Below are 12,099 nucleotides of genomic sequence, written 5' to 3' on the forward strand. Positions count from 1 at the left end.
GCATTTACCAACAGAGGCACTGGTTTTATGAAGACAGGTATGAAGGGACAAGGCACACAGGACAAGAACAGACAGAAAGAGGAACATGCGGACAACAGAACAGACAAATCAAATAAAAAGATAGACGCAATCGTTGATGATGTCAGGATTTGAGTTTTCCCACACATCCTCCCTGTAAACACCTCAGATATAAACATCATGTGAGGAGTGTTTTGCATTTGAGGTAACAATTTTAACGGGTTGAAAATGTCTTTTAGATTTTGTGTAATTTGTGGCAGCAATGAACTAATCCATAGGACTTAAACTCAAATCCTGGAGGGCCGCAGCTCTGCAGTTTTGCTCCTACCCTAATCAAACAGCGTATCTAGTGGTGTCTAGTAGTCTTGAACACCTTGATTAGTTGGATCAGCAGTGTTTTATTAGGGTTGGAGCAAAACTGTGCAGAGCTGCGGCCCTCCAGGAATTGAGTTTGAGACCTATGAACTAATCCAACAATGGGATGAATTGCATATGAGCTGATTTTTCGGAATTGTAACTGGGCTAAAAGTACAATTTATGGGTAAATGATATAATCCTTCCATATTAAGTATAAGAATCGTCTAACTTTCCTTTAAATTAGGGGTCACCAATCTTGGTCCTGGAGGGCCGGTGTAGAGGTCTGCATTCCCGCGGCTGTCCCGCGGGCGCCGCAGGACCCCGACCAGATTTCTGCGCCGCGGAAATAAATTTCCGAATAAATCACGGGTGCGGTCGGTAATGGGTTTAATTTGGGACGGGAGCGGGCTGTCTAACAATATCGTGGATATTGCTATGCGAATGAGAGAGAGAGAGAGAGAAAGAGCTTTGCCTGTGTGTGTGCTTGGTGCTTGTGTGTGTGTATGTTAGTGCGCGCGCGCGAATGAGAGAGAGAGAGAGAGAGAGAGAGAGAGAGAGAGAGAGAGAGAGAGAGAGAGAGAGAGAGAGAGAGAGAGAGAGAGAGAGAGAGAGAGAGAGAGAGAGAGAGAGTGCTTTCCCAGATAGCAAAATACACTCGGGCCAGTTCCGGCTAGATTCTCGCCTGCCGGAGACTTACCACTCAGCCCGGCTCCGGCTGCCGGACTCCGGATGCCTGTGGACTCACTGCCCGATTCCGGCCCGAATCAATCGGGCCAGATGCGGCGGCCGGAATCAGCCCGAGAGTAATGTGCGCTGCGGCCCGGAGCTGGTGCGACTCAGTATTTATATACCTTTATATATAGCTATATATATGGATTAGTTCATTTTTATATATAGCTTGGCTGTCTGGACTGTATAGCTGGGGGATTTTCGGTTTTGTTCTCCGGGTCGGTCAGCGGGACAATAAATTCTCAATATAAGCGGGAGCGGTCGGGTTCGGGCTAAAACCTGGCGGGTGCGGGCGGGAGCGGGATTCAAAATTTAGTCCCGCGCAGATCTCTAGGCCGGTGTCCCTGCAGAGTTTAGCTCCAACTTGCCTCAACACACCTGCCAGGATATTTCAAGTATACCTAGTTAGACCTTGATCAGCTTGTTCGGGTGTGTTTGATTACGGTTGGAGCTAAAATCTGCAGGACACCGGCCTTCCAGGAACAAGTTTGGTGACCCTTGCTTTAAATAAAGGGTTTGCGCGACTTTGGAGCGAACAAAACATTCATTCTTTCAAAATATGCTAAGATTTTCCCAATAAACAAGAGCTAAACTGATAATCTTGTACTCCGTAGAGGATAACCTGCTTTTCATTTAATTCACTTCCAGATGGTTTTGATGTAAATGTTTATGATAGGTGGATGAATATAAAACAAAAACCAAGTGAACAGAAGACAAGTAAGATAGATACTGAGAGGTGATAGAGAAGCATGAAGAAGAGTCCCTGATGGGACAAATTTACCATTCAGGCAGGATTAAGAATGTTTGTGTTGCATTAAATGTATAATGAATTACATCCTAAATGAAAACAGGCATTTCTTAAAATCCATAACACCATCCCTGCAGGCACAAGACGGTTGTACCCCAGTGTACCCCGACGTTTGGAAATGAAAATCAGGTTGACATCAGAACCCAATGTCAATGTCCAACCTAAAATCAACCAGATATCAACGTCTAATCATGTTACACCTTGAAGTTGTGTGGACGTTAACACTATAACATCTATTGATCATTGGATTTTGGTCACTTTTCCAACATGATGTTGTTATTGGAAGTCAAAATAACATTGCCCTTAGACGTAGGCTAGACATTGAATTTTGGTCACCTGACATCACGACCTAAATCTAACCTAATATTAAAGTCTTATGATGTTGTGTGCCTGCTGGGATGCAATGGTACTGATGAGTTTAGTCTTTCAGAAAGAGGTTCTGTTCGAAGTTAGGGATGCATGACATGATATAGAAGAGGGTCATCATAAACCAGGGATGATCATTGTTATTTCATCAAAATACATCTGGAATCAACATAATTTCAGTAGATATGCATTTCTTGTTCAAAATCAAATTCCACAGGAGCACAAATGCAACTCAAAATAAATTAAAAAACAAACAAACGGGAACAGACAGCCTTGCAATGATGTTTAATGGAGTTTTGGGGGAAAAAAGTTTCAATTATTGTGAATCATTAAATACCAAACATCCCTGGATCATGTCTGGAATCATATCAAGATTATAACAATTTCTCAGTTAGTTGCACATGCAGTTCCAATTCTTGTAGAAATGTCCCAATACTCGCAGTACACTGGCCTGCGAGCATCGTTTTAAGAAATGCAGGAAAGCACTTTAATTTCCATGAACAGAAATAGTTAGTCCGTTCCAAAGTACAAATGTCCATCTACTGTAAATGAAAGAAACAAGATCAATCTGAGCCCAGTACTTTAAAACACTTAAGTTACGTCCCAATGAGAATATGTTAGCCTTCACAAAATTGCGCAGCGGTAGCCCAAAAACAAAACACAAAAAAAAATGAAGTATGACTTGCCATCTAACACCCATTCACCTCCCTATGTCAAACACTGTGAGAGTGAAACGCTTCTGAAGAATATCTAACCTGTAATTAATGCTAAAGCAGTTAGTGCTGGATCATTTTAAAAAGACAGTAAAGCTACTTTTACAGTGCAGGAAAACTGATGTGTGTACAAACATTAAGGTAAGACAGGGATCTCGAAAACAAAACAAACAAAACCAAGGAAAAAAAAAACAAAGTATAAAAAAATTGACATTTGATTGGTAAAAACAGTAGGATAAATACAAAGGTAGTTGAAATCCACCAAGTGTGTTGATTTTTATTTATTTTTTTGTATTTTCGTCCTTTCACTATAGGACATCACCTTAACTTAATCTAACATTGCAGGTTCAGGGGTGCCATGAAACGCAGTGTTATTTAAAAAGTACATTCTAATAGAAAATGATAATAGCTACTGTACATACAGAAATTTAAGCCATACAATCATAACCATCACTGTGGTAATAGAAGAACAGAGAGCAGCTCGGACAAAGCTATAATCCCTCAATGACGGCTCCCCTTTCTCTCTTCTACTACGTATTTCTTTTAATTTCTCTTCTTGCTAACCCCACATTTGGAAGAAATGAAGGACACGGGGTGGGAGCGTGGGGTTTGGGGGTAGACAAGGTGCATTCCAAAGGAGGGACTTTATACGTTACCTGCTAGAAAGTTATCAGTCTTATCACATATAGCAGAGAAGTATGGTGGCTGGCCGTCTGTATCATCCCCATGTTGGGGCGACAGGTGCATGGGAGACTCAGGATCCATTTCCTCCATAGTGCCTGGATCTGTTTTACTGCAGAGCATGTAGTGCTCATCAAACCCAGCATCTCTCTCTGTTGCGGGCTCGCTGATAGGCAGCAAATCCACCGGGCAGCCTAACAAGTCATCACTGTAGGCGGTAGCAGCTGGCAAGGTGAGCTCCTTGATGAAAGACGGATCCTTTGCTTCCTCTGGAAGCTGCTCTTCGTTTTCCAGGCTAAAGATACCTGGACTCTTTCCACAACTCTCGGCCATGGAGTGGGCATTGGAGATGGAGGCAGAGCAGTCAAATCCGTAGGAGGCCACAGAGTTGGCTGATTGAGGAGTACCGCCATCTTCCTCTCCAATTTGTTCAGGCGCCTCCTCATCTTCATCAAGAGCGGAGAGGTTGTGTGGGACTGTCGTCTTATCATCAACTGCAACATCTGGATCGTTAATCTGCATTTCGCCCTCTGTATCACTGGCCTCATCACCAGAGGTTGATGGGGATGATGGAACCGAGGCTGGCGCAGTTGCCGCATCACCCAATATCTCGTCTGCTGGCAGTGTTTCTGCCTCCTCTTCCTCCCCATCACCACGCTCAAGGTGAATACCAAGATCTTGTTCCATGTCTGGTTGAATGGCAGGCACAGGCGTCTGCTGTTTGTCTGATCGGGACTCTACACCTGAGCTGCTGTCATAATCTCGTAGCTCTTCCGGTGTGCTGGTTTCACTGCTGCTGTGGGCCGCCAGGGCTGTCCCACTGAGAGTGCTGGACTGGGACATCCCAATGGCAGGGGCAGCCAAGATCCCTGGCTCTAGTGGGACGGAGTATCCAGTCTCCGCCTGGGTTTCAGGTTGAGGTTCTGAAGCCTGAATCAGGGGAGGAGCTGGGGATTTAGGTGGAGTATCTGGATCGGCTGCGAATGTGATGCTTGTTTCTGGAACAGCTGAGAATGTAGAGGTTGTGTCTGGTTCTTGGAATCTTGTATCTGACAGGCTTGATTCAGACAGAAAGGAAGCAGGCTGGGCCAAGGAATCAGAGAATGGATTGGACTGACTCCATGCTGTGGTCGAAGGCATAGTTGTTGCTGGTGCATTGTGACCAGTGCTGCTAAAATCTAGACAGCGCTCTTCTGTGTAATTCTGATTTTCTTCTTCGTCTTCCTCATCATCATCATCATAATTTCCACACACCCCACTCTCAGCCATGCCTTTGTGGATCATCTCCACATCTTCATCCTCCTTCTCTTTCTCTTCTTGTTGTTTGTGATCCTCAGCATCATGCTTCAGGTCCATGTGTTCCTTCAAATCTTCCTCATCCTCTTCTTCATCTTCACTACCAAATGACTGGATTCCAGGAGGCCCTGTGAATGGCTTTTCCTCATCAGTCTCATTAATGGCAAAACCATGTGTCTCTTTAGCACTGCACTTGTCTTCAGCACTGAAGGGAGATGTCACTTCTGAGTCATGTTTGTTACTGCTAAACATGTCATCTGACTGCATCATGCCCCAATCAGAGCTAGCAAATCCTGTCACCCCCTTTTTAAAGTCATCGTCCTTCTCTGTTTGTGGCAATGGTTCCTCTATGCCAATCTCTCTGACCTCATCCTCCTCATCATCCTCTTCCTCCTCCTCATCATTGTCTTCATTAATCTCTTCTTCAGCTTTCTCCACTGCTTCTTCTCGTTCTTGCCAGGCAAAGACTGGAGCCTCGGGTCTAATGTGATCCCCACCAGCAGAGCCCAGCATTTCAAAACCTCCCATCGCTACCTTTGCTGCAGAGGACATTGCTATATCTTCCTGCTGTTTGTCATCATCTTCCTCACTTTCCTCATCTTGCTCCATGTCCTCTGTGGTTGCAGTGTGGGGGAACAGGGAAGAGCTTTGTGGCCATGTTTCAGCTACACACTGCAAGTCCTGGAATGGAGATGAGCTTGGGATCTCAACTGGCATGGAAATTGGGCCAGTAGGAGAGGATGGTGGGGAGAGTATTGTGGTACCAAGGGGAGATTCAGCAGGCACTGGCTCCTCCTGGTCCACCTCAGCAGAAAATAGAGAGCTGGCATTGTTATCTTTATACGTGTCCATGCTCTGTGAGATATCCTGGGCATATGTGAGCTCCACATCATCAGGGGTAGGAGAAATGACAGGTGTATCTGGGTCTTCAGGTTCCTCATCAAAGGCGGTATCAATGGTATTTTGTTCAGGTGCCTCATAAGAGGTATGGGTAGTTACCTCTTCAGGTATTTCTTTAGAAGCATGAACAGGTGAAACAGATTCTTCTCTTGCCTCATAAGAGGTAGGGGGAATTACAGATGTAGTTTCATGTTCAGGTGTCTCTTCAGAAGCATGAGGTATAACAGGGGAAACATCTTCTTCTCTTGCATCGCAAGATGTGGGAGGAACAAAAGATGTAGTTACAAGTTTGTGTGTTTCTTCAAAAGTAGGAGTAATAACAGGTGAAACAGTTTCTTGTCTTTCCTCATAAGATGTAGGGGGGATCAAAGATACATTTTCATGTTCATATGTTTCTTCAAAAGTAGAAAGAATAACAGGTGAAACCGTTTCTTGTCTTTCCTCATAAGATGTAGGAGGAATTACAGATGTAGTTGTGTCTACAGGTATTTCTTCAGAGGTAAGAGTAAAGGCAGTTGAATCTTTTACTTCAGTTGCCTCATAGGAAGTAGGGGGGATGACAGACATGGTTATGTCCTCAGGTGTTTCTTCAGAGGCAGGATGAATATGAGGAAGGAAGGGACCAGTTTCTTCTGGTGTCTCATCAGAGGTTCTGTCTTCAATTTGTTCCTCAGATAAATAAGGCATAGGAGTTGCATCTTTGTCAGATTTATCCATAGTAGAAGGAATGACAGGTGTGGCCATTTCAACAGAATCTTTAGTCTCAGAGTAAGCGGGAATTGGAGTTGTAAATGAGTCTTCCAATTTCACCTCAGAGACAGCCACAGAAGACAGGTCTTCAGGCACCTTTTCAGGTCCCTCTGAGGCCACCACAGAAACAACGGCAGCAACTGCAGTAGTTGCTGCAACCACAGCGGGTACAATGTCTTTCTTTTCAGCCTCTTTTGCTGCTGTGTCTGCAGGCGCGGAGGCTTTTGGACCACCCTTCAATGACATTGGAGTGCTACTGCCAACAGTCTTCTTTGGGCTACTTGTTTTAGTGCTGGGCTTGGTGCCTGTGGTCTTGGGGCTTGCACTGACCTCCTTGGAGGGTGTTGCTTTGCTCTCCTTGGGTTTACTAGTTTTAACATCTGCTGCCTTGCTTGCGGTGCTGGGTTTTTTGGAAGCTGATTCAGCCTTGGCAGTCGGAGCTGATTTGGGGGTGTCTGGTTTGGCGGGCTTGGATGTTGCTGGCCGGGTAAGGGGAGAAGAAGTGGTCTTCTTAGGTGCTGGAGTAGATGACAGCTTACTGACATCTAAAAAAAAGAATAAAAAAATCAGTATCACAGCTTTAACTACACATTAACAATTAAAATCCTAAACATGATCATTTAAAATGTTGTTTAGCTGTATTTAATTAAAACAACACTTAAACATGCAAGATAAAAAGTAGTCAACCACATCTAAAATAATGATGTTCAATTTGTTTAACCTAATTGATGATAACAAAATGATTACATATGTTTATTACATTCAATGAGGTTCCTACCTTTCTTGACAGGTGTTGTTGTCTTGGGAGTAGGAGTGCGGCCAGAAGGGGGTGCTGTGGTTTTAGCCGGAGAAGGTTTAGCAGTAGTAGATGGTGTCTTGGGTGTAGCAGTGGTTGGCCTGGATGTGGATGTAGGCGTCTTGGAAGCAGTTGTTGGGGTTGCAGGCTTAGGGGCAGCAGGTGAAGAACGGGCAGCAGGAACGGAGCCAACAGACCTGCAGATATAAGATTGAACAGAAGACTATGAGAAAGGTGGAATTTACTTAGCAGTCATAAAGGGATAGTTCTCCCAAAAATGAAAATGTTCTCACTATTTATTCGCCAAATGTTATACCTCGGTGTCTCTTATTATGTGTTCAACAAACTGAAACAAGTAAATAGTGAGTAAATGATGACAGAATGTTTATTTTTGAGTGAACTATCCCTAAAATGCACAATTTGCAGTATGACACTAAAGGCTGATTTATACTTCTGCGTCAAACGCCGCTGACGCATAGCCCTTCGCCGTGGCTGACGTGCACCTCTCAAAAAATGTAACTACATGTCGCAACAACGCGTAGCGTAAGCTCTGTGATTGGTCGGCTTGGTAGCGCTGATGAGTCTGGGCGGGACCGAAAGCCGCGAGAATGGTGCGAGCGATTGTTTACAAGTGTGGAGTCCCGTGAAGGAGCTCCGGATGGAAAGTTTTGTTCTGTGTTTAACTCATGGTTAAAGTTGTTGCACGTCTGCCGGTTCCTGCCTCAAAATGAGCGAGTTTGAGCCACTTGTACATCCAGGAAGTGTTCAGGAAAAGCAAAACAGCAACGAAGAAACTCGACACAGAGGAACATTTACACCTCACTGCCAACTAGCGTTTCGGAAGTGTTAATGCAGACCAACAGAGACAGCGCGCAGAAGTATAAATGCACAGCTGCACGCGTTGCATGCGCCGTGAGTTACGCCGGTCACTTGACACAGAAGTATAAACCAGGCCTAAACTTGAAAGACTTGTTTCCTGGTCAGCTAGGACAAGCACTTCCTGTAGTTAAAAAACTAAATAATGGTCAGCAGCAGAAGCCTTGTGGTTAGCCTGCCAACATATATCTCCATGGTGCTAGTGGCAACCCAAGTTCAATTCCCGGCTCAAGGTCCTTTCCCAGTTTAGTTCTCCTATCTCTGTGCCCCATGATTATCCAAACATGTACAAACACTTAAAAATACAGTAAATATGGACAGGCAATATGATGATATATATCATATGGACTGGTGACACGGTGGCTCAGTGGTTAGCACTGTGGCCTCACAGCCAAAAGGGCGCTGGTTCAAGTCCCAGCTGAGCCAGTTGGCATTTCTGTGTGGAGACTTTGTTTAACCATATTCTATGTTGGTTCTGGTGACACAGTAAGTAGTGCTGTCACCTCACAGCAAGAAGGTCGCTGGTTCAAGCCACGGCTGGGTCAGTTGGCGTTTCTGTGTGGAGTTTGCATGTTCTCCTTGGATTTGCATGGGTTTCCTCTGGGTGCTTCGGTTTCCCCCACAGTCCAAACACATATGGTACAGGTGAATTGGGTAGGCTAAAATGTCTGTAGTGTTTGTGTCTGTATGGATGTTTCCCAGAGATGGGTTGCAGCTGGAAGGGCATCCGCTGCGAAAACATGTGCTGGATAAGTTGGCGGTTCATTCCACTGTAGTAACCCTAGATTAATAAAGGGACTAAGCCGAAAAGAAAATGAATGAATGAATATGTTGGTTCTATTAGATTTTGAAAAGTGTTTGTCTTTCCATGTAGTCAATCTCTATTTTAATTTACAGAATAGGCATAAATCTTTATCAGGAGATGAATTATATATGAGATTTTTGTCTGCAAAGATCAAACTGAAAATTCAGACTCAAGTGTGTATGAGTAAAATCCTCTGCTGACATTTAAAGGGTTCTACCAAAAAGGAGTGACTCATAAGACAGAGTCGTCATTAGTCACAGAACATACGGCCTGAGGGATGTGGAAAAACAACAATGAGTAATGGTAATACTAGTAAAAATATTCTCTTCAAGAAAGCCCCTCCCCCTAGTTCTTTACCCATAATGCCTCTCTTCTATCCCGGGGTGCCTGACTCAGTGCTAATGCACATGTTGTGCCCTGACGGGGTCTAGTATCTGTCCAATTGGGTCTAACATGAGAGCGGCCTCGGCACTCGCCGGTGACTCAGTACTTGTTCAGGTCATGTCTAAGTAACCTAACCTAGATCCTGTGGGCCTGGCAGGAGCTTCTGTTTTCCTCTGTCTGCGCTCCAATGCATTTGTCTGTCCTTTTCTAAATAAAGAGCTGGAGAACATGAAACGGTGCATCACACAGAGAGCACCATGTAAATCTTTTATTGTGGCGAGTAAAAATAACCATGCATATCTCACTGAAGCATCGAGCTAAAAACACATGCACCGTTCTACATTTTGTACAGACAAAGTCCTCACAGAAACAGGGGTATTTTAGGAAACTAAAGGCGGCACCTGGAGGAAACCCACGCCAACACGGGGAGAACATGCAAACTCCACACAGAAATGCCAGGTGGTCCAGTCGGGACTTGAACCAGCGACCTTCTTGCAACAGTGCTAACCACTGAGCCACCTTACAAATGGCATTGAAATAAAAACAAATTTAAAATTCACTCACTCGTTTCCTTTTCGGCTTAGTCCCTTTATTAACCAGGGGATGCTACATGAAATAACCCCTAACTTATCCAGCATATGTTTTTTTACAGAGTGGATGCCCTTCCAGCCGCTACCCAACACTGGGAAACACCCACACACTCTTGCATTCACACTCATACACTTAGCTCACCCAATTCCCCTATAGCCCAAGTGCTTGGACTGTAGAGGTAACCGGAGCTCCCAGAGGAAACCTATACAAACATGGGGAGAACATGCAAACTCCACACAGAAATGCCAACTGACCCTGCCGAGGCTTGAACCGGTGACCTTCCTGTTGCGAGGCGACATTGCTACCCACTGCGCCTAAATTTAATATGCAAAACGATCATATCTTTGCACAGGACACCCGAAGGTTTTACAAAATCTCGCTGTCCTACATCCAGAGTATCAGGTGAGAGAGAAAGCAATCTAACAGCGACGGTTCAGGAACAAAGAGGGCAAGTCTATAAACAGATAAACCCGACAGAGAAAACCACACATGAATTAATGCAGTGGTGTGTTGGAGCTCCTCGACCTAGTTTCACTTGACAAAAACACCTACTTAAGCGAACAGCCTGGATTAAGACATTCGTCTGTGAGCCCGCTTGATAATTATGCCTGCGTACAGTTCACAAAGAGTTTTTAAGTAGGAGAAGAAGTACAGCCAGAATTATTAGCCACCCTGTATATTTTTTTTGTCCCCGATTTCTGTTTAATGGAGAGAAGTTTTTTCTAAAACTCATTTCTAATCATAATAGTTTTAATAACTCATCTCTAATAACTGATTTATTTTATCTTTGTTATGATGACAGCACAGAATATTTGACTAGATATTCTTCAAGACACTTCTATACAGTGACATTTAAAGGCTTCACTAGGTAATTAGGGTAAAATTAGGGGAATTAGGCAAGTCATTGTATAACAGTGGTTTCTTCTGGAGACAATCTAAAACTAATATTGCTTAAGGGGGCTAACAAATTTGGCTTTAAAAAAAAATTAAAGCTGCTTTTATTTTAGTAGAAATAAAACAAATAAGACTTTCTCCAGAAGGAAAAAAAATATAGGACATATTGTGAAAAATTAATGAATCAGTTCAACATTATTTGGGAAATATTAAAGAATAAATAATAAATTAAAGAATAAATAAATAAAATTCACAGGAGGGCAAATAGATTTGACTTCTATAACTGTATTTAGATGTCCATTATTACAGCGCATTATTGGATGATATGCGAGCAGTGTTGGGTAAATTATTTAAAAATACGTCATTAATTACTAATTATATCCTTAAAATTGTATTTAAATTATACTTTGTCTTGAAAAGTAACTAAATGACCCAACTTTATGCAATTTAAAATCTTTATAAATGTCAACGCATGTAACGACGGGAGGAGTGACAGAGACGACTGGAGGTAAGATCCACAATGCAGGTTTATTCAGCGTCAGGCAAGCAATGGTCAAATCAGGTGCAAACGGGTATAAACAGACAATCCAGAATCGTAGTCGAATAACAGGCAAGGAGGTCAGAAGTAGGGATGGCTGACGTGAAACTGACGTTTCGACACAGTGTCGAGATCCTGAAGCGCAAGTGTTTCGAAACACTGCACCGAAGCATGATCCGAAGCACCTAAGTCACGTGACTAAAGTGTTTCGAAACACCTGGTCATGTGACTAAAGTGATTCATGGCATTGATCAGCTTAGAAGCGCTTCGAGACCTGCCGAATCTCCATTTGGCTGCCAAGGTTGGATAATCTCGTTTCATATGGCCTAGTGGGCTGTGCGTGTGCACGATGTTACTATGCTTCAAATTACGTTTTGGGTTCGAATCCCGACTTAACCGCTGGTTAATGTGGCAACACATATATAGACGATAGAAATGAAACTCTTCTAATTAATCTAATCTCTTTAAATTAAAGGCACCACATTTCATATATATCATACAGGGCTCAACAATAAGGAGTGCCCGATGGCCCGGGACCAGCACGTGAGATGCTCGGGACACGACGCGATTGTTCCGGACCCGATTGGGCCGCTGATG

General features: G+C 43.6%; 1 protein-coding gene across 4 annotated transcripts in view; it reads right to left on the reverse strand.

The window, feature by feature from the left end:
- Positions 1-2,548: 2,548 nt before the first annotated feature.
- prr36b (proline rich 36b) overlaps positions 2,549-12,099 on the reverse strand; it is an 89,533-nt gene continuing 79,982 nt past the window's right edge. For all 4 annotated transcript variants that reach the window (XM_087243480.1, XM_087243482.1, XM_087243481.1 and 1 more), the window contains 2 exons: positions 7,397-7,611; positions 2,549-7,163 (listed from right to left, as the gene is read on the reverse strand). In XM_087243480.1, the coding sequence (XP_087099606.1) occupies positions 3,637-7,163; positions 7,397-7,611 (3,742 nt within the window). In that variant the 3' untranslated portion in view covers positions 2,549-3,636. The remainder of the gene's footprint in view (positions 7,164-7,396; positions 7,612-12,099) is intronic.

The sequence above is a fragment of the Danio rerio genome, chromosome 3 (assembly GCF_052040795.2).
Source record: "Danio rerio strain M-AB ecotype USA chromosome 3, GRCz13ab, whole genome shotgun sequence".
NCBI classification, from domain to species: Eukaryota; Metazoa; Chordata; class Actinopteri; order Cypriniformes; family Danionidae; genus Danio; species Danio rerio.